The 25,620-nt window shown below is 38.8% G+C and overlaps 2 protein-coding genes across 12 annotated transcripts in view; both read left to right on the top strand.

Annotated features, from left to right (window-relative positions):
- Positions 1-102: 102 nt before the first annotated feature.
- Positions 103-4,758, top strand: LOC131701671 (sterol-4-alpha-carboxylate 3-dehydrogenase, decarboxylating-like). 2 transcript variants are annotated; one of them, XM_059000993.1, is made up of 8 exons: positions 103-314; positions 852-900; positions 1,282-1,443; positions 1,759-1,905; positions 2,093-2,221; positions 3,497-3,639; positions 3,858-3,960; positions 4,207-4,758. In XM_059000993.1, the coding sequence occupies exons 2-8, from the start codon at positions 880-882 to the stop codon at positions 4,537-4,539; spliced, it is 1,038 nt and encodes a 345-aa protein (XP_058856976.1). In that variant the 5' UTR covers positions 103-314; positions 852-879; the 3' UTR covers positions 4,540-4,758. The 2 variants fall into 2 exon arrangements, with proteins under 2 accessions (XP_058856976.1, XP_058856977.1); XM_059000994.1 differs by lacking the exon at positions 1,282-1,443.
- Positions 4,759-10,645: 5,887 nt separating this feature from the next.
- The window catches only part of LOC117430326 (mucin-2-like), a 24,851-nt gene continuing 9,876 nt past the window's right edge, over positions 10,646-25,620 (top strand). For 7 of the 10 annotated variants that reach the window (XM_059001555.1, XM_059001553.1, XM_059001551.1 and 4 more), the window contains exons 1-23: positions 10,646-10,798; positions 12,659-12,717; positions 14,140-14,275; positions 15,217-15,291; positions 15,764-15,808; positions 16,110-16,184; positions 16,487-16,561; positions 16,911-16,991; positions 17,393-17,473; positions 17,706-17,765; positions 18,027-18,146; positions 20,058-20,156; positions 20,663-20,755; positions 21,167-21,262; positions 21,474-21,557; positions 21,813-21,896; positions 22,650-22,733; positions 22,982-23,065; positions 23,503-23,601; positions 24,044-24,136; positions 24,488-24,583; positions 24,879-24,971; positions 25,400-25,483. In XM_059001555.1, coding sequence (XP_058857538.1) covers positions 12,708-12,717; positions 14,140-14,275; positions 15,217-15,291; positions 15,764-15,808; positions 16,110-16,184; positions 16,487-16,561; positions 16,911-16,991; positions 17,393-17,473; positions 17,706-17,765; positions 18,027-18,146; positions 20,058-20,156; positions 20,663-20,755; positions 21,167-21,262; positions 21,474-21,557; positions 21,813-21,896; positions 22,650-22,733; positions 22,982-23,065; positions 23,503-23,601; positions 24,044-24,136; positions 24,488-24,583; positions 24,879-24,971; positions 25,400-25,483 — 1,847 coding nt within the window. In that variant the 5' untranslated portion in view covers positions 10,646-10,798; positions 12,659-12,707. The remainder of the gene's footprint in view (positions 10,799-12,658; positions 12,718-14,139; positions 14,276-15,216; positions 15,292-15,763; positions 15,809-16,109; positions 16,185-16,486; positions 16,562-16,910; positions 16,992-17,392; positions 17,474-17,705; positions 17,766-18,026; positions 18,147-20,057; positions 20,157-20,662; positions 20,756-21,166; positions 21,263-21,473; positions 21,558-21,812; positions 21,897-22,649; positions 22,734-22,981; positions 23,066-23,502; positions 23,602-24,043; positions 24,137-24,487; positions 24,584-24,878; positions 24,972-25,399; positions 25,484-25,620) is intronic. The other 3 variants (XM_059001548.1, XM_059001549.1, XM_059001556.1) reach the window with 3 other exon arrangements.

The following is a 25,620-nucleotide window of genomic DNA, read 5'->3' as shown; positions in this document are numbered from 1 at the left end:
CAGATATTGGGCGTTCTTTGGCGTTTTTATTGGACGTTAGACCTTCTAACGTCATTTGAATTCATATCTATGGCTTTCTATGATGGTGTTTCTAGAGAAGCCTCTATCCTATTGGCTGTAATACTGCTACACCGACGCAGGTGCCCTGGGTTCCCCAATCAGCTCGCGCCGGCGGCTCTGCTGATGCTCGGCGCACTGCTGGGCAGGAGTCCATGCGCTCCGGCTGGTAATTTATCAGACAATAAACAGTAGTCTATATAAACTGAGACGAGCAGGGTAGGAAACGGTTTACTGTGGGACAATACAAATACAAGGTAAGTATAATATAGGCAAATAAATAAGTTATGCCTAATCAATTTTTTTATTAATGTGGCTTTTGACAACTTAATTCAAATGTGCAAATTACAATGTAGTGTAAATTGTATGTGCTGTGTAATCTGCGTTCCTGTGGTTGCATTTTATTAGTTTATATTCAGAGCAGAAGTAGAATAGAAAGCCACAGATTGTAGTGCAGATTGTATCGGGAACATTAATTACGCTGTAAGGAATTGGTACCTTTACATTGTATGTAGCTGCAGCTATAAAAACACTTCATAACATTAAGTAAATGGCTTGTACACAATTCTATTTTAATATGTAGCTTATTTTATTTTGCTTAAATTTTCTATTCTTTGCCGTTGACAACATTTATCAATGTTTTAAGTACTTGGTTACCTTTTCCCACTTTCTGTATTACATAGGACCCTACCTCCTCAGTGTTACTATATATATATATATATATATATATATATATATATATATATATAAAAATTATTAAATACAGTTTTGTTTTGTTTTTGTCCTCGTAATAGCGTGAAAAACGGAGAAGCTCACTCACTGATGGCGACTCGTAGCAGGCCGGTGCGTATCATAGCAGTCTAGACTATCTCTATTCGTGTGAGGCATTGCGCTTCAGATACCCTCGTCAGCTGGTGCGTATAGGCTCCTTTTGAACTATCTGTATGCCAGTCTGTCCGGGGTAGACGGAGGTGAATAAAAACAATAATCTGGGAGAGAAGACTGTGCTGCTAGGCCTTTACACTGTCAAATCTGCCATCTGTGTCTACAAATAGTCATCTCTCAATCATATATATATATATATATATATATATCTATCTCAGCTTTTGATACAGTAAAGAACAGTTTTAGGAACGCCATTTGCGTAACATGAGCACAGAATTGAGTGGTACACATTGCAGGTTTCCCATTTTCTTGTCTCCTGACCCTGTGTGTGCTGTGCAGGGCAGTAAGAAGTGTGCTGTGATCGGGGGCTCCGGCTTCCTCGGCCAGCATCTAGTGGAGAAGCTCCTGGAGAAGGGATATGCTGTGAATGTGTTCGACATCCGCCAGGGCTTCAACAATGACCGCGTCACCTTCTTCCTGGGGGACCTCTGCTGCAGAGAGGTGCGCCCTCATGTGGCCACTGCCATTCTTGTGTTTGTGTGGTGTTTTTTTTTTTTTTTGTTTGGACCCTCAATCATGCTAATGTTTGCAATGAAACAGGATTAAGACAAGCCTGGCATACACAGTTACAGAGGGGTCAGTCACCAGAACGACAGGGCAACACACAGCACACTTCTTATCCACTGCACTCTTCAGTTCTTGAGAGTATCAGAATATGAGGTTTTATGGAGGCTGTTGGTCTCTCCATCTGTCTCTGTGATTCACACTATATAAAGGAAAGCACTTCTTTAAATGTGGTGCAACCTGTTATTCTAGGATCTTGTGCCAGCACTGGAGGGGGTGACTGTTGTGTTCCACTGTGCTTCTCCTGCTCCATCCAGCAACAACAAAGAGCTGTTCTACAGAGTGAACTACACAGGAACCAAGGCAGTCATCCAGGCCTGCAAAGAGGCTGGAGTTCAGGTAGGGGGAGCTAAAGATACAGGTTCAAACAGTTAAATGACTTGGTCTCTATTTATTTAATAGATTTTGAGATTTCTGTTTAGAAAATTTGATGTTTTGCACAATATAAATCTTTTGAGGTTTCTCACTGGCGCTAAAACAGTTCCCTGCAGCCGTCAACATGATTTGTGCCCAATCTCTCTTTCAGAAAGTGGTTCTGACGAGCAGTGCCAGCGTTGTGTTTGAAGGCACTGATGTGAAGGATGGCACTGAAGACTTGCCCTATGCCAAGAAGCCTATTGATTACTATACAGAGACCAAAATCCTGCAGGAGAAGGTAGCAATCACATTGACTGGCATACTGCTCGAACCATAGCTGCTGAGTTTGCCTGTGCATATCACGCTGGATTTCTCTTAGCTATAGTGCCTAAAGTTTAATTAATCTTCCCAGGATTCCCAAGTCTTTACTTAAAAACCTTGAAGGCTGGATTTGTGCGCCCCTGGAATAGTTTTATAAATGCCCACAGTTAAAGAGTAAGTAGCAGGGTTCAAACAGGTAACACAGCAATAACGATCCATGATGTGGTAAAGAACAGAAAAGCCAGAGCACTTGTTTTTTTTTTTTTTTTTTCAAACGTATCGCTTGCCCTGCAGTGATTTAGAGCAGTGGTTCCCAACCCTGGTCCAGAGGACCCCCTGTGTTTGCTGGTTTTCATTCCAACTGAGCTCTCAATTACTTGACTAGACCCTTAATTGAACTGAGAATTTGCTTAATTAGATCTTTTTAATTGTTTTTAGCTCTTCAGCAGAGTCTGAGTTACTTATAAAATGGTATAGCTAACTTGAAGTCTGCAACTTTAAGAGCTGAAAACAATTAAAACGCTCTAATAAAGCAAATTCTAAGGGTCTAGTTAAGTTATTGAGAGCTCAGTTGGCATGAAAACCAGCAGATACAGTGGGTCCCCAGGACCAGGGTTGGGAACCACTGATTTAGAGGACAGATCTCAAACCCCAGTGCACTAGAACGGACATTTTTAAACCGATTTTAAGTGTAAAAAGTTGTCAGGATGATAACAATGATAAGAAATATAGGTACGTTACTTAAACAGTTATTTATTTAGCAGGCGCCTTTATCCAAGGCGACAGAGACTAGGGTGCGTGAACTATGCATCAGCTGCAGAGTCACTTACAACAACGTCTCACCCAAAAGACAGAGCACAAGGAGGTTAAGTGACTTGCTCAGGGTCACACAAGGAGTCAGTGAGTGAGCTGGGATTTGACCTCATGTTTACAAGCCATTTTCTTTAACCACAGGACCACACAGCTTCCTGTTGCAATCATAGCAACACGTGGGGACAAAAAGCTTTTTCTGGAAACCCTGCTACTTACTCTTTTAAATTAGTGCAGTGGTGCTTTTTAAACACTTTAATTTCTTATTTTGTATCATTAACCCAGATTTATCTTATTTTAAAAACTGGAGTAAATAGTTAGTGTCTTGCTATATCTGTATTATAATTATTTACAGAAATGTAGAATTGGTGTAAGAAACAAGAATATAGTAGCTTGGACCTGCCACCTTCTTTCAGTTCCTAACTCCCTCTGTCCAAAACAGGAGGTCCTGGGTGCAAATAACCCTGATGAGAATTTCCTGACAGTTGCAATTCGTCCCCATGGGATTTTCGGACCAAGAGACCCCCAGCTGGTTCCGATTCTGGTAGAGACTGCCCGAAAGGGGAAGATGAAATTCATCATTGGGTCAGTATGATTGAAAAAATATTTCTGTAATTGCTCAACAGTATAGTAATGTGGTCATAGGAATGTCATATTTATTTTGTGTGATTTACAAATTCACTTCGGTCTAAGGTGATATAGGTTTGCAGTTAAGTGTGGCTTTTGAAACCTAGTTTTGAGCTTTTTTAAAAAAAAGTTACTATTAAACAAAGTTATTCATATAGGCATCTTTCTGTTTGCAGTGACGGGAAAAACCTGGTGGATTTTACCTATGTTGAAAATGTGGTACATGGTCACATCCTGGCAGCCGAGAGCCTTCACAAAAATTCACCAGTCTGTGGAAAAGTAAGAGTCTGCTGAGTCTGTTCAATCCATTCTGTTATTTTGCAGAATGGATTGAACACCTGTTAGCCAAGTCCTTAGATTGCAAGAGTAGGTCTTTTGAGCTGTAGGCTGTATTAGCTTTTCACTGAACAAGTATTAATATATGTATTTGTTATGGGGAAAGGTCATCAGGTCTGCCAAATTCATTTAAGAAGCATCTGGCACATCAATTTGATTTGTATTTGCCGTGTTTCCCCTTGTCCCCAGGCCTACCACATCACGAACGACGAGCCCGTGCCGTTCTGGGAGTTCCTGTCCCGAGTGCTGGTGGGCCTGGACTATGAGCCCCCGCGCTACCGCCTGCCTTACCTGCTCGTATACTACCTGGCTCTGCTGCTCTCCCTGCTGGCCCTGCTGCTGAAGCCCTTCATTGCCTTCAAACCCACCTTCACCCCCATGCGAGTCGCTCTGGCTGGCACTCACCACTACTACAGCTGCAAGAGAGCTAAAGAGGACATGGGCTACAGGCCCCTGGTCAGCCTGGACCAGGCTATTGAGAGAACAGTGCAGAGCTACCCCCAGCTGCGCCGGGCTGAGTAACAGGAGAGCAGGGGCTTGTACACGGTCTAGTTCCCCAAATTACCAGTGAGGTGTATGTGAGGACCGAGGAGTGTGTTTTGTGAAGATGTCCTCCTTCCAGTGTCCTTGGGGAATAATGTTCAGTCTGTTTGCACAATGGTTTGACTACATTCCCCTGCAATATCAATGCTTTTGTGTCAGAATGTTAAACAAAAGAGTAATAAAAAGATAGAACCTTTACTTTAATCTCTCACAGTAGGGTTAATGCACTGAGGAAGTGTACTGGTTCTTTTATTTTGAACTTTTATAAGGCTTAATCTAGTGAAGCTGATTATGGTAATGTGGTAATTTCTACCTATCTGAAGCAGGATCCCAGGAGGGTGGGGCAGGCAAATATAGCTGCTGTAAATGTCTACGTGCATGCTACACAATGAACACGTATGAGGCTTGGTGTGTGCACACCTAGCAACATGGTGAATTCAGAACACAGGGAAAAAGGAAACATGCAGCTGATATAAATTCAACTATTTCGGGACCCATTGGATAACAAGTTAGGCTGGTCATGCTATCCATAAATGATCCTAACTACACCCACATTCATAAGTGGTTTCTTACTAGTTGTGTACCAGTTACATTTTACTTAATACATATTAATATAATATGTTCTAAACTGTTCAAAATAGGTGTGAAATTTTACTTAGGGAAGGTGAGAAAAATTACTGTTTGAAAGAAAGAAAGAAAAGGTAACATTTTGCTGAGATTTATTTATTTTTAACAAAGAATCTCCACAGAGACAGTTGTTAAATGGCAACCGCTTTCACCTTTTCTTTCTTTCGTTTCACTGTTTAATTTGGTCAGCTTGGTTATTCTTTTAATTAAGACTGTCAAGAGTTTCTGAATGTTACTCAACAGCTTACTTGTGCTCCTAACTGTTTACTATGGTACTATTGGAGGGGCTTATATTGCAAATTAAGACTAAAAGAGAAATTTAGATATATGTGTATATCTAAAGAATGTCATTTTTAGAAATAATACTTGTCCCACACAATCATGTTCAGTCTTACCCTAAACTATAATTATGTGTTGCCTGTATACAAAGTTTATAAATATGAATGGTGTGATTTGCTGAGACTTGTACTCCTCCTTACTGAGTTTCAGACTCTCCCGTAGTATAAGCCACCCTTCAGGTTTATCAAGTGGGAAGCATTAGAGGTGCGGCAGCCAACAGTAATGTTAAAACAAGGACTGGGGGAGGTTAGTAGATTCTTGGGGTTTAATTTGCCCAAGAAAAACAGTAAAGGGATACATGAGTTAAACCTTCTCTTGCAAATTTAAGTTGGTATCATAATTATTAATACCAAAAGGTTTTCCGAATCTAGGATCTAATTATGTATTTTGTGTGATGTTCTATTAAAACATTTTCTAAAGATCAATTGCCTCTTGACGTCAGTTGGCCACAAGTTGGCTCCTCCTCTGGGCTGAAACAGGTTTACTGTAAATGAACCTTACAGGTGATGATGGGCAGCAAGCTTCCATGTTCTACAGTTTGGGGGATGGACGATTCCTCAAAGACCACTACTAGACATATTGAGCACATAATGCAAAAGCACTTACTGTCACCTGAGTCACTGCTCACTTATCAAGAAGTGCAAGACTCATGGTACTGTGTGACAGATTGAATGATTCTTGGTGTTAGATCTCCTTCCCGACCTGTGAGGGTGCCGAGTAAAGGCAACAGAGTACCGTGGATTAGATGGCCTGTCCGTTCATTCCCAGGGTTAGGCGGAAGTCGGCCATCTTGAAAGAGGACTGAGCTACAGTACACTAAATCATTGACCCAGAAAGTTAACGGTGTGGCATCCGCGGATTGGAGGACTGGGTGCGCTCGTTAACCAAGGGGTCATGATTGACGTATATAAAGGATGTATTGAGGTGATCTGTTCCTTTGTGAATGGTTAAATTGAATGACCAAAAGGAGAACCTGTGTTGAGAACCATGAGTGATTGTTGTTATAAATAATACTGTTGTTGTTGAGACAGCTAACATGATCCGGAGCTGTCGCCAAAGGCCAGCACTAAATCCGGATCAACATCACAACACTTTGTTTGCACTAAAGAACTGTATTCACTACAAGCACTAGAGCAGTGGACTGGTGTTTGTGTTTGTGTTTGTGTTACATGTGGGTGAACTGAAATGGGACTGTTATTATTTCAGGGCCAACCTGCGGATTATAAATAAGCAATACACGCCACTATATTGCTTCTCATTGACATTGTTATTATTTACTGTTGTTTGCCATCAGGCCATTGGATATAAACATTAAATCATCATTGCACCTGGATTATCGTTGCCTGTCTGATTATTGATCACCTGCACCTGCACACTGTTACTTTGCCACATACTGTCACAATGGTCCCTCAGTCTGGAAGAAAGAAGGTTCTTTCACCAAGAATAAGTAGAAGAATTGTGAGGAAGGTTAATAACAATCTGAGATTGACTGCCAAAGATATTCAAAGTGAATTGGCTGCAAGTGGGACTGGGGTTTCCATTTCAACCATAGGTCAAGTATTGCATGGTGAAGGTCTCAATGGTCGCAGGCCAAGGAAAAAGCCACTCTTAGGAAAACATCACAAGGACAATTGCTTAAAGATTGCAAAACTGCATTTGAATGATAGATATGATTTCTGGTCAAAAGTTCTGTGGAATGAAGAAACAAAAATTGTGCTATTTGGTTACGCTGATAGTCATTAAATTTGGAGAAAGTCTGGTGAGGCGTACAAAAAGAAAAGAACACCATACCTACTGTCAAGCATGGAGGTGGTAATAACCTTCTATTGGGCTGTTTTTCCTCTAATGGCACAGGAAATTTAGTTGGATTCCATAGCATACCAAAAGATATTGGCCAATCATCTGAAACCCTCCGCAAGTGGGCGTTCAAACACAACAAGATCCAATGCACACATCAAAATCTACTCAGAATTTGCATGAACTGGAGCAAGTTTGCATTGAAAAATGGTCAAAAATCACCAAATAATCGTACCAAAGGCTCATTGACAAATATCCTAATAGTTTAAAAGAGGTTATTATTGCTAAAGGTGCCTCAACTAACTATTAATTTCATTTTCCGTGTCAGGATATGAATACTTTTGAATTAGCATTTTTGGTGTTTTTAAAACAAATTACTGAAATAAATAATTGTAGACATCGATTTCTTGTAACTTTTTTCATATATATATGTGTGTGTGTGTGTGTGTGTGTGTGTGTGTGTAAAGTCGCAGAAAATACAGAAGGTAACCATGCAAAATAAACTAATAACAGCAATGCTTCATCACAGTGGAACAATAGCTTGTTTTTCTGAAACAAAGGGCTGACGTTGTAGTTGGCCGAGGGCCTTTTATTTACAGTGTGCAGATAGCTGAAATTCTTGCAACACTAGAGAGAAGGTGTGTTCAATCAGCAATTAGTGTTTTCGAAATCACAGGAAAACCCAATTCTTGAGTGTAGCCAGTCTGTCTACTTTCATAACTGTTGTTGGTATGTGCAAAAGAGGGATGTTTCAAATTCTTCTGTGGCCTTTCTCTAGATTGATAAAGTAATTAAAGATATTTAAGATTAAATATCCTGCACCTACTTATATGTGACATAGGATGCCACTGCACAAGGAGAGGCAACCACATCCTTGTCAGGATCTTCAGAAACAATGAATTAAAGAGTAAGTAACAGGGTTCCAACAAATATAGCTTTATACATCCCCACGTGTTGCTGCAACTGTTTAAATAAAGTACCTGTCATTTTTCTTTTCATTATTAACATCCTGACAGCTTTTTACACTTCTAACTTTAAAGTCTGTTTTAAAGCTCTTTTCAAAATGTCTGCTGTAGTGCACTGGGGTTTGAGATCTGTCCTCTAAATCACTGCAGAAAGAGTGCTCTGGCTTTTCTGTTCCGTACCACATCATGGATCATTATTGCTGTGTTACCTGTTTGACAATGTGGGCACTCATCTTTACAGTTTCAGTGCACTAGAGCGGTCATTTTGAAAAGAGCTTTGAAACAGACTTTAAAGTTGTAAGTGTAAAAAGTTGTCAGGATGCTAACAATGAAAAGACAAATGACAGGTGCGTTATTTAAACAGTTGTAGCAACACGAGGGGACGTGTATATATATATATATATATATATATATATATATATATATTATTATTTATTTCTTAGCAGACGCTCTTATCCAGGGCGACTTACAATTGTTACAAGATATCACATTATACATTATTTCACATTATACAGATATCACATTATTTTTACATACAATTACCCATTTATACAGTTGGGTTTTTACTGGAGCAATCTAGGTAAAGTACCTTGCTCAAGGGTACAACTACAGTGTCCCCCACTGGGGATTGAACCCACAACCCTCTGGTCAAGAGTCCAGAGCCCTAACCACTACTCCACACTATATATATTGTGTCACATTCAAGTCCTTTATCATCATAGTCTGAGCAACCCCTAATAAACAGTAGTATAACGAGGACAGTGTTCGCAGAAGGTGGGATCTTGTTTATTTATGACAATAAAGAATATCCTTCTTAATCACTTTGTTTGCTGGCATAGTTTCACAAGGCCGAGTGGGCGTGAAGCAAATGTCACTTTTTTGCGTGAATCATTTTGACTTCACATGCAGAAGTAGCCAGCGCATTGTATACCGTACAGTTAATAATCATTCTATAATATCTATAGTGCAGTTCACTGCACTCCTCCTTGGAATCTGAATCTAAATCTGAACCAGTCTTAATAACTAAGTCACCATGCTACTGTGTGACAATGTCATTAAAGTTCCTGCGCTAAGTGGAGATGTGCTATGATTAATATTTATATTGTATAAATATTATACGATATATTAACATATATTAATGTTTAAATCTTAATTCTTATCAGTCTGTCTTGCATTTTTACATGTGGAGAAATGAAGGTTATATTTGATATTCTTTCATGTTACTTTTACTTAAAGAAAATTCAGCCATGGCAGGTAAATTTTATTATTATTATTCATGTTACTTTTACTTAAAAAAAATAAATAAATAAAAAATCAGTACAGGTTTCCAACTTTTGCTGGTTACTTGACTCCCACAAGACACGGAAATGTAAAACTTAACAAAGTGTTAATCAAGGCTTTAATATCTATTTTCTTATGTCCTAATCGCACCAGCAGCATTATCCCTGCCCCCCTTCTCTTGCGCTGAAGATGTTTTCTTTATCTTTTTTTTGTACATTAATGCAGATGTATGTGGATTTTTCTTTTATTAAAATACTAAAGCGCTTGGTGTAAGACTTCTTGTGCTGTAGGGCACACCAGTGGTGTAGCTGCAATCTGACCATACGCCTATAACCAACAGCACAGGATGTTATAAGGTATGAGCAGCTATTTGGTGAACTCTACATTTCAGTTGTGACTTACACTTGGTTTTGAACCCAGACATCCAACAGTGAAAGACTCTGGGGTGGGAGGAATCAAATTAGTTCTAATTCTGGCCTTTGATGCTTTAGCAGCAGTGTGGAGTAGTGGTTAGGGCTCTGGACTCTGGACCGGAGGGTCGTGGGTTCAATCCCTGGTTGGGGACACTGCTGCTGTACCCTTGAGCAAGGTACTTTACCTAGATTGCTCCAGTAAAAACCCAACTGTATAAATGGGTAATTGTATGTAAAAAATAATGTGTAAAAAATAATGTAATTGTATGTAAAAATAATGTGATATCTTGTAACAATTGTAAGTCGCCCTGGATAAGGGCGTCTGCTAAGAAATAAATAATAATAATAATAATAATAAAAAGTAAAACCTGAAACGCATATTTGACCCACTGAATTTCAACTGCACCCATTGAAAGAATGTTCAGTGATATCTAAACAATGTAACTATACTGTAGCTAAGAGACTGTTTTTGCATTGTTTTCCTATTTAAAATGGTTTGTTCAATTATCCTTCTGCATCACAGGGGTGACATTTTCAGGTGAATGCCTGGAATTCACACATGCCTGCTGAGCCTGAGACAATACAGATAACAAGTCACAGATTCCATCAGGGTAAAATGTCTGTCTCCACCCCTTGAAAAACAGGGCTTGGCTTTAGAAAAAAAAAACTGTTTAGAAGAGGTGCAACTGTATATCAAAGCTTGTCTTCACAGAGTTCTGTACGTGTGGGCTGAAAAAGTACCTGCTCAAGCAATTGGGATATTACCGTCTATTGAAAACACAGAGAGTGAAAAAAGAAGACAACGGCTAATTTCAGGTGAGACTCAAACCTACAGAGAGTTTAATTTAAATTAAAACTCACATTTTCCTGACGTGTTTTAAAGATAATTTCTGTGTACAGTTTGGTCAATTTCAATAGACAAAAGCAAACTGTAAAGCAGTTCATTGCTTATAAAGGCTAGAGTTTGCGTATATGTTTGTCCATGTATCCATGTATCACAATGGTATGGTTAATGCACTCTGCTGGTAATCCATTACAGTACAATGGCACTATATCAGTACCAGTCTGCTACTTACACTATGTGGTCATTGTGTTATCTGTAGTCAGGGTAGTGCACTGGTTTATGCTGCTATCTCAATGGTATTTCAAGATTTGAATGCAGGCCTTTTTAAGTCACCAAAAGCAATATTAAATTATTGGTTTCGGCAGGCACTATTAGCTGAACCATAACCACACATATTTCCTAGGTAACATGCAGTATGGATATTGGCAGCAGAATGTTGCCAGACTGGCTAAACTTGATTTCTAATAATGCTTTATGACAAACTTGGTATCTTCCTGTGTACCAAACTGCAGCCCTACCCTTCTCTGAATCAGAAGGTAATAAAGGAGGCGACTTTACTAACACACATATTCAGATTTTTACAGCACCATGTCCATTTCCAGGATAGTTTATATAAAACTAAACAGACCATTGAGATCATGGGGATACTTTTATAGAATCCTGCCTTCGTCTGACACATAAAAAAAACTATTAAAACACACATGGCATGATTTTTTCAGATACTAAGGACACACCCAGAAGTTACCAACCAGACATTGAAGTGAAATGTGTAAATAATGAATGAATTTGGCTTAATAAAAAAATACAAGAAAATCCACATATTCTATTTGCTAAATTAATTGCAGGTTTGACTCCAGAAATGACAAAGAATTAAAAAAATACCTGAAGAACAAAACCAGAAAAGAGAACAGAAACTGTTGTTCAAAGGATGCAACCAAAATAATCTTGCCTTACTGATGTAACTTAAAAAAGAGGATGATGAGTAGGTAGATTCAAGAAAATGCACAGAGTCCTTTTCTTCACTCAGTTGTTAGGTTTATTGAAATATGCAGGGAGTCTGGTCCCAGGTACAGGACAAACAGAATACTCGTTCTTACAATTGTTGCATGACATTAAATACCCTTCTGCATAGGTGTCTCTCTCCTCCTCTTTCTCTGACACTTAACCAATAGAAAAGGTACAACTCATTATCATTATGTGTGTGTGTGTGTGTGTGTGTGTGTGTGTGTGTGTGTGTGTGTGTGTGTGTGATCTAGTGTGAAGATCTCTGAACTCAGTGCAGTCTTCAGACCCTAGTGCCCCAAAGGTCCATACATCTGTTTTTTGTCATCTTCCTTGTTCCTATCTCTTAGACACTTTGATCTCAGTGGCACTATCTCTTTGGATCTCTCTGAAGTCTTAGAGCCTGGTTCTTTGGTCCCCTTGAAAATTAGCTTTATGACCCCGTCATAAACCAGCTGTATTTTCTAAGCAAAAACCTGTTAACTAGTTTTATACCCCAGTGGACTCCCGAAGAGCAAACTTCTTTCATGTCAGGGCTGGAGATCAAAGGACTTGTTTATACAGCCGTGTGCTGCTGGCCAGCCATTTGCTTTGACACAAAATAATCTTAACTTCTCTACCATATTGCAGCCTTCATCTATCACAGCAGTGCTTGCATTTTTGGAACTAACAGTTTTTTTCTATCCAATGTTAAATCACTTTTCAGAAAAATAACATGAATACAGCCGTCATTCCTCATGCGTAGCAAACTGCTATTCAATACTTGTTCCATGTTTTCCAACACTTACTATTTTGGTCATGACACCTTTTTCTTCTTTTTGTGTTTTCAGTGGTTTACTTTGAAGACTTTCCTGAGATCTACACATAACAGCATCTACAATGAAAAAAGGTATCTGTCAGCCTGATTTCATTCAGTTACATAAGAGAAAGTGTTTAAAAATGAAAGAGAAGCCTCCTGAGTGGTGCATCCAGTAAAGGCACTCCGCCCAGAGTTCAGGATGCGCCCTATAGCTTGGAGATCGCCCGTTCGAATCCAAGCTATGCCACTGCTGACCGTGGATGTGAGTTCCCAGGGGGCGACGCACAATAGGACAAGCCGGCCTGTAGGCAGTTCAGAACTGCGTGGTCATCCAAAGCTGTAAGCTCTGGATATGGCTGCACAGCAGGCTTGCAGAGCGAAAAAAACGAGTGCTCGTCTTCATCTCTCCCGAGTTGCAGCGCTGAGCCAGGTTGAATAATAATTGGACATTGGATAAGGAATACAAATAATTATTATACAAAGTAAGGAGAGTAGGTTATGGCTGAGAATTGAGGGATGATGGTGGTGAGCACCCATATAAATAATAACTTTAATTTGATATAGCACAAGTGAAGTTCCCAATTACAATGGGTTGTTAAAACATAAACCCTGGGAAATGAGGTAAATGCATACTAGACTTTCAACATAAATTATTCTATAAATGTCTCTGTACTGTGAGGCAATGGCCCCCAACAATGGTATGAGCAATACGTAGAATGGTACCACAGTTGGCTAGTTGTCATGTTTGACTTAGCAATGGTATCACTATGACTTCAACCAATACACACTGCTAATCCATGCATTACCATATCAGTACCAATGTGCTACCTTATCATAACCATTATGTGGCATTAGATCTGAATTCATTGTATTACTGTATTGTAACACTTGAAATGTATTTGCTTACGATTGTAAGTCGCCCTGGATAAGGGCGTCTGCTAAGAAATAAATAATAATAAATAATAATAATTGTGTTGGTGTTGCTGGTAATGCAGCGGTCTGCTAATGGTTCTATTAGGGTTCCTTCAAGGTCTGGTATTATAATTATACCAGATTTTGAATAAGATTGGAGCCTGACATATGGAGAAAATGTGATGCATCCCTCTAATTTAAATAACTATTGTTTGAAATAATCATATTTATAAATACAATATTGTTTTTATACGTGGGAAAATGAGTTTTAGCAAATATCTTTAGAATAATTGTGCAGTGAATTGGCATCTGACACATGGAAAAGATAGCTGAAGATTAAGGGAGGAGGCAGGGTAAAGCCTTAGAGCAAAGGTGGATCAGCTATATTGCAATATTGTATGATGTTTTATGATGCCCCTCTGGCAATGCTGTGTTTGGAATACATGTTAATGGTATGAAACAAGCAGGGCACACCTTAGTTGCAGCTGGGAGCAGATACATTACTGCTCTGAGCAACCCCTTGCTAGTTTTTATTATTAAATAGCTGTATTCCCTTGCACTTGTTGCTAAATGGGGGTTCTAATGTATTTATGTTTTTAGCAAAAGGTGTGCCAGAGGGGGACAGAACGATTGTGCTCCGGCAGATGAAGGTGCGGACGGCTCTGAAGGGGGATTTCAGCTGGATCAACAATAAAAACACTGATGAAGAAGATGAGGAAGAAGAAGGGTTGGCCAGGTTAGGGGATAATTACACAAATGTTCCAAATGTGTTCTGTTTAGCTCTGCGCCTGTTGTTCACTCAGGGTTTTTCTCTGGTATATATTGTAAAGACAGCATCTTTGAAGAGCAACTCAGTATGTGAAATACTGTATATCAGGAATAAATTCCATATAGTTCTTCATATTGGGGGCAGAGTGGTGCAGGGGGGCTGGTTAATGGTTACACTCTGGTGTACCATCTAAACTTAGAGATGAGACATGTTTGAGATTGAAAAAGTCACTAGAATGATATTCTGTAGGGCAGTAAATAGTATCACCATATAATAGTTTAGTCAATATCATTGGAATACCCTAAACATCGTTAGTTTCTACAGATTAACATGCACAGTCATTGTTCAACTTTTTGAGTAGAGGAAGGATATATGGAGCAGTGTGGAGTAGTGGTTAGGGCTCTGGACTCTTGACCGGAGGGTTGTGGGTTCGATCCCAGGTGGGGGACACTGCTGCTGTACCCTTGAGCAAGGTACTTTACCTAGATTGCTCCAGTAAAAACCCAACTGTATAAATGGGTAATTGTATGTAAAAATAATGTGTAAAAAATAATGTAATTGTATGTAAAAATAATGTGATATCTTGTAACAATTGTAAGTCACCCTGGATAAGGGCGTCTGCTAAGAAATACATAATAATAACAATATGCACAAGTTTTTCTTTAAGATCCATTTCATTTGGGTCTCAATGTAATCTTCAGTATGCAGTTAGACACAATTAGACACAATTAGCTGTCTCTGCTTAAAAGAAGCCCAGGATTGAATGGCAAGGGTGTTCCAAATCGAGGTGCGCTCATAGAGCTTTGAGGGAAGGTCTGTTGGTCCCTGTTGTCACTGCGTATTCAGACAGGGGCAGGGATGGTTCTTTTAAAAAACCTGTTTATCCAGCAGAGTTTTCTGCTCCTCAGGGATGTGCCAGTAAAAGCGTCCTATTCCAATGGAGTCTCTTCAGCGCCCTCTGACTCCTCCAGCACTTCCGAAAGGTAGGAACAACACAGGCCTTCTGTTCACACCCTGCTTACTGGAGACCTGCTGATGCTTATTGAGCAAAAGCATAACAAGCAGCACAAATACATTACATATAAACACATACACAGGACACAACAACTGAACTTAAATGCTGGTCAAATACTGTTTTATTCCCAGCTGAATATCCCAGAAGTCATGCATCAAAGGCAGAATTATTAATGTGGGTTGTTGCTCTATTTCTTTTAGGTATGTAAAGTCTTAAAGCAAAGAGGAAAGCATTTATATAAATGGTACAGAAAGGCAACGGGTTGTGTCAGTCCATTTTAACAGAACTTCCTAAACTGCATTATGATAGGGTCGCCATATGTATTTTGAAGCCATATATAAAACATATATAGAATCTATATGTTCTTTATGTATGAGCAATACTACAGTACACTGGTTCATAAACCCAGTCTAATCCAGTCTGTTGTGATTTTGCTCTAGCAGTCTAACAAGCCAGAAGCCTTCCCCTTCAGGATACATAATCAGGTGGGATTCTTTAGCTAACACCACTGCTTACATTTACATTTACTGTGTGAAATGTAGAGCTTGTAAAATCTGGAGACTGGAGTCCTCCTTTTTCTATTTACTAAGCAGGGAACTTCCAAACTCAAGGGGTTCAGTGTTAGTCATTACGTCTTCATATAGCACTGCACACAGAGTGAGAAAGACAAAGTGCTGCTTTATACAAACGTCCATGGTATTGTATTGTGGGATTGCTTTCTTCTAGTGATCACTAATACATGGTTTTGTGTTGTTGTTGTCTATTTCAATATTGTTTTTTTTCCAGAGGTGTTTTTACTAAAACAAACGATACCACCCAGGCGTCCCCAACCTCAGCCTCATCGTATGGATGTAGCGAAAGGTATAGTTTACTGGGTGCTTCAAACAATATGTCAAGTGCACACTGTATGATTTCAGTCACAGGGAGATTGCTGCACTGATAACCCACAGAGAATTCCAAGATTTATTTTAGCTTCCTTGACCATTTCATTTCGTTTGTCTGGGTGTACAGTACTTTTGTAGATTAATTTGTTGTGTTATTGTTACTACACCAGAACTATATCTTCTGGTTAAGGTCTAGTTAATTTAAAGACTATCAGTATGTTATACTGTATTCATACAAAGTGGACCAGTTGCATTGATTGATATTTGTTTGTTCATCAGTGTGAGAAGCTCCAGCACTTCTACTCCACAGTACTCACCGCTTAACAAGAAATCCTCTGAGCACTATAAGAAAATGTAAGCGCTCCAGTGTCACTCTATGCTTTAATCACCCTTAGGCACTAGGTATTGCATTGTTTTCTAAATACCAATAGTATCATAATGATATGAACCAAAACCAGTCCTGTGCTTGCTGGTCAGCAGGTTTGATTGCTGTTTGATAATTGGAGTGAAATGTACCTATTTACAGGGACAGTCACTTCTATCATTTTGTATCGTAGTGAAATAAGAAAAGAGTATGCAGTGATAATAATGTTGCTAACTTGCATTCAGACACAGCTCTACATCATTTGTAAAGTGGGTTGAATTCTCTGGGCTTCCATGCAAGGCTCTTCTTCCAATGTATCTTGTGTGGCTTGTGTTTTAGAGCCCCACACAGTGTGCGTTCCAAAGCAGTCAGCCCCGCCCCTGAGGAACCCCCCTCTTCTACAGAGGAGCGCACCAAGAGGTAAGGGATTGGGAAATCCCTTTATTAATCAATGGAAGAGCTGTGCAGCCTGAGCCCAGGAAACACCAGGCAACGTTTCAAAGAACTTTTCAAGCAACCTATTATACAAGTTGCTAAAATCAAGATAGTTTAGATATGGTGTCTTGAACTGTACACCTGGTAAAGATTACAGCTTGGTATGGAGAATGGTGGAAGCACAATGGCAGCTCTAATGATGGGAGATGTGGATAGCTGTTCCATTGCGGTCAGTCAGTATTATATCAGTGCCAGTTTGCTAATAGATCAGATCCTTTGTGTTGTCATTGCTGGTAATGCCGCAGTCTTCTAATAGTTTTCCCAGGTTTTCTTTCAGACGCAGGCTGAGTCTTGTGTTGTAAGTTCTCCTGTACTTCCTTCCTCAGGACGGAGGCTGCCAGCAGTGTAATAAAGAGTTCAGCATCCAAGGAGCGCTCGTACGTCTTATCAGCAGTGAACAAATACGGGTGAGACTTTGTGAGGACATGCTTTCAGGAATCATTGTTATAAATGTAGCGGGTGCATATTTAAGGAGACCTTCTGTTACCATTTTGGTACTGTGTGTTTTCTACAACATCCTACTTAGCAATAGCAGGCGCATTCCTGTTTGCAGAACAGACACCAGGGAATTATATTTTACAGTGAAAATACTTCAAACCATTTCCCAGTTGACATTCTTTTATTTTTATTTTTTTACAGCAGGTCTGAAAAGCTGGATAGCCCATCTAAAGACCCCTCCTTTTCTTTTGTGGCTAAAAGGTGATTTTTTTTTTCCTGAAAGATGTAATAATTGTTGAAATGTGTATTTATTGTAGCTGCCGATTTGAAATCATGTTTTTTTAAGCCTGGGTGGAGGAGTTAATTATTTTCCATAAATATTTTTAGGGCAGGATGAAAAACATGAAGCTAGTAGGCTATATCCCTGGAGTCTGCACTTTATGAGTCTTCAAGTATAAATAAAATATGTTTATGCATATATAAGAAAAGTATTAGTAACAGTGGTTCTGTATTTTGGAAAAGGGTGGAGATCAACGATGAAGAGCCAGAAGAGGACAGTGACACGTCACCCCGGATTGCACCAAAAAGCAGCTTGAACTCAGCCCTCAAACAGAAACCAACTGCTGCCCCTCGCAAGCTCAGGTAAGGTACACAGACTGTTTCACCACCTCCAGTAACTGTCGGGACTCTATTCATTCAAAGATACAAAAAATTCTTCGACTACACCATGTAACACATTTTTTTTTTTTTTTGGTTCCTGGGTAGTAAGTGTTATTTCCTAATTGCTTATGCCTCAAAAGTATAGAAAATGGCTATTATTCCCCACAAACTTTGCTTTTGTGACCAGGACAGTGATATTTTGAAATTGACCTATTTCCAATGAGAAAACGGGCGAATTTGTGTCTCTTCGTTCACATAAACTCAGAAAAAAACAACATATGAATCCAAATTAACATGTATTTATACTAAAGTAATACAAAAATGACTACAAAAGATTTAGAAGTGAGTAGTTTTTCGAGATTTATGATTATACTGTAAATCACTTTCACGAATCAGCCCCCAAAATGTAGTCTCCCATCATGTTCTCGTTATACTGTCCTTGGTAGCGGCATTCAAAGTCCAGTATATCCTGGTGGAAGCGCTCGCCTTGCTCCTCCAAGTACGCTCCCATGTTCTCCTTGAATTTATCAAGATGAGCATCAAGGATATGGACTTTGAGGAACATCCTACAGCCCATTGTGCCGTAGTTCTTCACCAGAGTCTCAACCAGCTCCACATAGTTTTCGGCCTTGTGATTGCCCAGGAAGCCCCAAATCACTGCGACAAAGCTGTTCCAAGCCGCTTTCTCCTTACTAGTGAGCTTCTTGGGGAATTCATTGCACTCCAGGATCTTCTTTATCTGTGGTCCGACGAAGACACCGGCTTTGACCTTTGCCTCAGACAGCTTAGGGAAGAAGTCTTGAAGGTACTTGAAGGCTGCCGACTCCTTATCTAGAGCTCTGACAAATTGTTTCATAAGGCCCAATTTGATGTGCAGTGGTGGCATCAGCACCTTCCAGGGGTCCCAGCCGTACTCGTCATACTTCAAGGCGTCCAGCAAGGTCTTGATGCTGTTGTAATCCTCTTTGAGGTGCACCGAGTGAGCCAGGGGAAGAGACGGGTACTTGTTACCATTATGGAGCAGCACGGCTTTGAGGCTCCTGGATGAGCTGTCAATGAAGGACAGTATAACGAGAACATGATGGGAGACTACATTTGGGGGCTGATTCGTGAAAGTGATTTACAGTATAATCATAAATCTCGAAAAACTACTCACTTCTAAATCTTTTGTAGTCATTTTTGTATTACTTTAGTATAAATACATGTTAATTTGGATTCATATGTTTTTTCTGACTTTATGTGAACGAAAAGACACAAATTCGCCCATTTTCTCAGTGGAAATAGGTAAATTTCAAAATATCACTCCTGGTCACAAAAGCAAAGTTTGTGGGGAATAATAGCCATTTTCTATACTTTTGAGGCATAAGCAATTAGGAAATAACACTTACTACCCAGGAACAAAAATTGTGTTACATAGTGCTATTGAAGCATCCCTCATGATGGGTAGTTTATATGGATTGCTCCTGTTTCTATGTTACAGCTGCTGTTGCCACAGTACAGTCAGACCAGTGCTTAAGGCGTAGCTGAAACATTATTTAACTAAACATACGGGTTGATTTGATCAACTTACAGTATATGCCACCTGGATAAGCCACAGCATTTACCAGCACCAGGGAATCTACCCGAATCAACCACTTATGTTTTAGTGTTGATCCCGGGATAACCAAGGATTCATCCATTTTTATGAATATTACACAGACGGTATTCCATTCAGGCACACATATCAGTTCTTTAACCTCTGAAATCAAATCTTATTCATTGATTCCTGTTTTTGTTTTTAAGCACCAGAACAGAAATAAAAGCACAGACCAGTCACAAGAATATATATTTGTTCCAAATCCAGTGTCTAGCAATGTCTTTTCTCAGTCGTTTCCTCTTGTTTCTCTTTTCCAGCCCCAGCACAGAAACAAAAACACAGACCACCATCACAATAAAGGAAACAGAGAAAGAACCTCCAAAAACTCCTTCCTTAACTGAAACAAAGACAAAGAGGTACGGCAAAAGCAAATTGTAATTGATGCTTTACAGGGTTGTTTAGGATTGTAGCTAATTAAATAATACCATACAGTTTAACAGTCATGGCTTTCAAGACCATACTGATCACTTTATTAGGACCCAACATGTCTTGCTTGCAAACATATTATAGAGGTCATAGGTCAAATGTGTCCCACAGTTTTTGTTTGAATCCTTGTTTAGTTGTGTGACAATAATCTTCATGACTTAGTTTGTGAGATTGTGATCATGAACGACAGGCAGAAAACATCCTTATAGTATATCCTTTTAGTATTGTATGCCTTGCATTGCTTGCTGGAGAGAATTAAAACAAGCTTAATGTGAATGCATTGATATGTTGTGTAATTTGGGGTAAATTCAAGCACCTCTGCTGGTGGTTTCTGCCTCCCCTCACAGTATTTTAGCATTCAGTTTTCAGCAGGTCCAGAAGTCTAACTGACCTGCTCTTACATACCTCTGAATCAAGGCTTCCTCATGTTTTCTAGCCCCAGCACAGAAACAAAAACACAGACCACTGACACGAAGAAGGAAACAGTGTTCGACACTCCAAAAAATACTTTCTTAACTGAATCAAAGAGGTAAGAGAAAGGCAGGTTGGAACCGTTGCTTTTCAGGGTCTCTTAATGATAATGACCTCTGTTTAAAAGCTGTTTAACATCAAAGTTAGTTTGTGAACTACAGATCCCCACCTGGCTGGTAAATGTAGCAGTACTGCAGACAAAATTGTAGAACCGGCACCAGATGTACAACAGCATGATTCACATGTGTTCTGCACAGTTGAAGTCAACATACACACACACACACACATATATATATATATATATATATATATATATATATATATATATATATGTATATATATATATGTATATATATATATATATATATATATATATATATATATATATATATATATATATATATATTTATAGGTCTGTCTGGCTAGCCTCCTTGTTGTGAATTGACTTCTTCCTATTTCTGTTTTCCAGTCCCAGCACTGAAACAAAAACACAGACCACTGTCACAAAGGAAACAGTGTTTGACACTCCAAAAAACCCTATCTCAACAGAATCAAAGACCAAGAGGTATGGGAAACAACTAACCTACCAGGGTCTGAGAATGAATATCTGGATACAGTTCTAGTTGATTTTATATTTTTATAAAATGAAATATAAAGTGTTAGGTTTAGCGCTCACTTAAAAGTGGCAGGAAAATGTTTTTTTTGTTTGTGTTATTTCTTAATATAGCTCTTAGTTCCTTACAGTTTAAAGTCTGACCAATTTTTTTCTCTTTCAGCTCACAAGACACTAAGTCACTATGGGACAAGTGGGATAAACCTGCAGCCACTGAGACAACAACAACAACTGTCACTGAGAAAAGGTAGGAAGCATTGCAATAATTACCTGCACTAATATATTGTAAACACTTCATTTAACCTGTTAATAATAATGTAATTACAGAGTAATTGACATATATGAATGAGATTAACATTATTCATGATGCATTACACTCTTATTCACAATCAACCCTAGAGCTAACATGAATTCATCTTGAAAGGAAGTGTGTTACATGACTAGAAAGAGGGGGTCTAGTTTAATGCACTCAGCTCTGAAGTGAATTATTGCTCATTTTCAGCTCACACGACACTAAGTCAGCCTGGAACAAGTGGGATGTTCCCGCAGCCACTGAGATTACAACCACAACTATCACTGAGAAAAGGTAGGAAGCATTGCAAGGATTACTTTCACCAAATGGAGGTTTGCTAAAATAATGAGGCATATTTGGCATATAGTTTGGCATTTTGTTTCCGGCAGGTAAATAGTTTGGCTCAGCCTGGCCAAAGCATGGTTATAAATAATAAAACCTAAGAGGTTAGGGAATGAAATAATCCCATGAATTTTAGCGGCACTTCTGTTTGTTAGATCTCATAAGTGCAGTTTGAATGTAATAGCAAACATGTATTTTAAATAAAAACAATACCGTATCTTGTACCAAGCTAGATTAATGCTCTCAGTTTTCACACCCTTTCAACCCTCATAGCTCATACCATTATTGCTGGTATTAGCCTAGTTCCCCTATACCTTCTCAAGTGAATGAATGTGTTTTTATAGAGAGGTTTCCAGAATTGGACACAACATTCTAAGTAGGGTGTTTTACTAAAGCACTATATAATGTTAACATACATTCGCTAGACTTGTTTTGGCTATGCAACCTAACATTGTTTGCCATTTTAATTGCCTCCCAAATTAATTTTACAAAACTAGAACCAAACGACTTAGTAATATAATTTGAGGTCTCTTAAGCATTGTTCTATTAAAGAAAAATAGGAATTATTTAAAGACTGGAGTAAATGTTTTGAAAATATAGCCCTATATACCACTATCAGGAGTCATGCTGAATGTTCCGCAGAGGGAGTGGGCCGAATTTGGTTAATAAGCACTGAACTGTAGTTATTTGTTTTATTATTTTCAGCTCACAGGACACAAAGTCACTGCGGGATAAATGGGATTTACCTGCAGCAACTGAGACTACCACCACAACTGTCACTGAGAAAAGGTAGGAAGAGCATTAACTTGAACTTCACATTGAGGTTTACTGAAGCAGTGACTCTTGCATACATTTATAGATTCATAGGCAATGAATGCAATAAAACAAACGTCATCATTTTTTGCAGAATTAGAGTGTTAGGTTTACCTCTCACTTAAAAGTGACAAGTAAATGTTTTTTTTTTCACTCGTGTTATTTCTTAATATGGCTCTTAGTTCCCTACAGGTTAAAGTCTGATACATTTTTTTCTCTTTCAGCTCACAAGACACTAAGTCACTATGGGACAAGTGGGATAAACCTGCAGCCACTGAGACAACAATCACAACTGTCACTGAGAAAAGGTAGGAAGCATGGCAATAATTACCTGCACCAAATATATTGTAAACACTTCATTTATCCTGTTAATAATAATGTAATTACAGAGTAATTGAACATATACGAATGCTATTAACATTATTCATGATGCATTACACTATTATTCACAATCAACCCAAAAGCTAACATGAATTCATCTTGAAAGGAAGTGTGTTACATGACTAGAAAGAGGAGGTCTAGTCCATCCATTTTTATGAATATTACACAGACGGTATTCCATATAGGCACACATATCGGTTCTTTAACCTCTGAAATCAAATCTTATTCAGTGATTCCTGTTTTTGTTTTTAAGCACCAGAACAGAAATAAAAGCACAGACCAGTCACAAGAATATATATTTGTTCCAAATCCAGTGTCTTGCAATGTCTTTTCTCAGTCGTTTCCTCTTGTTTCTCTTTTCCAGCCCCAGCACAGAAACAAAAACACAGACCACCATCACAATAAAGGAAACAGCGAAAGAACCTCCAAAAACTCCTTCCTTAACTGAAACAAAGACAAAGAGGTACGGCAAAGGCAAATTGTAATTGTTGCTTTACAGGGTTGTTTAGGATTGTAGCTAATGAAATAATATGTCTTGCTGCAAACATATTCTAGAGGTCATAGGTCAAAGGTGTCCCACAGTTCTTGTTTGAGTCCTTGTTTAGTTGTGTGACAATAATCTTCATGACTTAGTTTGTGAGATTGTGATCATGAACGACAGGCAGAAAACATCCTTATAATATCCTTTTAGTATTGTATGCCTTGCATTGCTTGCTGGAGAGAAGTAAAACAAGCTTAATGTGAATGCATTGATATGTTGTGTAATTTGGGGTAAATTCAAGCACCTCTGCTGGTGGTTTCTGCCTCCCCTCACAGTATTTTAGCATTCAGTTTTCAGCAGGTCCAGAAGTCTAACTGACCTGCTCTTACATACCTCTGAATCAAGGCTTCCTCATGTTTTCTAGCCCCAGCACAGAAACAAAAACACAGACCACTGACACGAAGAAGGAAACAGTGTTCGACACTCCAAAAGATACTTTCTTAACTGAATCAAAGAGGTAAGAGAAAGGCAGGTTGGAACCGTTGCTTTTCAGGGTCTCTTAATGATAATGACCTCTGTTTAAAAGCTGTTTAACATCAAAGTTAGTTTGTGAACTACAGATCCCCACCTGGCTGGTAAATGTAGCAGTACTGCAGACAAAATTGTAGAACCGGCACCAGATGTACAACAGCATGATTCACATGTGTTCTGCACAGTTGAAGTCAACATACACACACACACATATATATATATATATATATATATATATATATATATATATATATATATATATATATATATATATATATAGGTCTGTCTGGCTAGCCTCCTTGTTGTGAATTGACTTCTTCCTATTTCTGTTTTCCAGTCCCAGCACTGAAACAAAAACACAGACCACTGTCACAAAGGAAACAGTGTTTGACATTCCAAAAAACCCTATCTCAACAGAATCAAAGACCAAGAGGTAAGGGAAACAACTAACCTACCAGGGTCTGAGAATGAATATCTGGATACAGTTCTCGTCAATTTTATATTTTTTTATACAACTATGTAACATCTCAAATATAATGCCAACCTTTAGACTGGAAGTCAAAACTAAATATAAGAACAACAGCTGACGTCAAGACTATGAATCTTATATGTGAGTGTTACAAATAATACCAGCTACAGCTTCAGCGGTGTCCAGGATTTAAAAAAAAAAAAAAATGTTTTTACAGAGTAAACTGTCTTCAGCTCTTCCTACTGTTTCTGTTTTCCAGCTCCAGCACAGAAACAATAACCCAGACCACAATGACAAAGAAGGAAACCGTGTCCGAAACTCCAAAACCCTTAACTGAGCCAGAGACAAAGAGGTAAGAGAACCTGTTAACTACAGTCACCAGTTTAATCCCACCCTTCCTGGGCTGCACTGATAATATACAATCGGTACCACTTGTTTTTGAGATTCAGGTTTGGATTGCTTTATTTAAAAATACATTTCACAAAGTTGTGTTAGTATATATACTTGTTAGTTTTCAGAAGGGGACTTACAAGTATTTGCAGGACACCTGGTTTATACCTGAAATGTCACTTCGTCATTTAGCACAAACACTTGCTTAGTCATTCAGTATTTATTTAGCGATAATAACCTTTTCACTTGTGGCCCTCAAATAGGCAAGATTTTGGCTTACAAGAGTTAAATAATGAGCACCAGTATCTACCCTATCCTGCCCAAGGTAATGGAATCAATGTGAGTCCTAGTTTGTGGATATGCACTGAAATCATGTGTTCTCTCTTTCAGCTCACAGGACACAAAGTCACTGTGGGATCAATGGGATTTATCTGCACCAACTGAGACTATCACCACAACTGTCACTGAGAAAAGGTAGGAAGATCACTAACTTGAACTTCACATTGAGGTTTACTGAAACAGTGACTCATACATACATTCGTACATTCATAGTTATGCTGTAAGAAACTTCAGCATTTTATACAGAATTTAAGTGTTAGGTTTTGCGCTCA

This window comes from Acipenser ruthenus, chromosome 26, assembly GCF_902713425.1.
Source record: "Acipenser ruthenus chromosome 26, fAciRut3.2 maternal haplotype, whole genome shotgun sequence".
NCBI lineage: Eukaryota > Metazoa > Chordata > Actinopteri > Acipenseriformes > Acipenseridae > Acipenser > Acipenser ruthenus.
The sequence above is the reverse complement of the archived record's forward strand: the minus strand, read 5'-3'. Positions and strand labels throughout refer to the sequence as shown.

Bases quoted from the DNA above. Each gene is read 5' to 3' on its own strand.
- LOC131701671 (XM_059000993.1), top strand. From the start codon at position 880: ATGGCGACTCGTAGCAGGCCG. The intron at 901-1,281 runs GTGCGTATCATA...TGTGCTGTGCAG, and splicing joins TGGCGACTCGTAGCAGGCCG to GGCAGTAAGAAGTGTGCTGT. The intron at 3,961-4,206 runs GTAAGAGTCTGC...CCTTGTCCCCAG, and splicing joins ATTCACCAGTCTGTGGAAAA to GCCTACCACATCACGAACGA.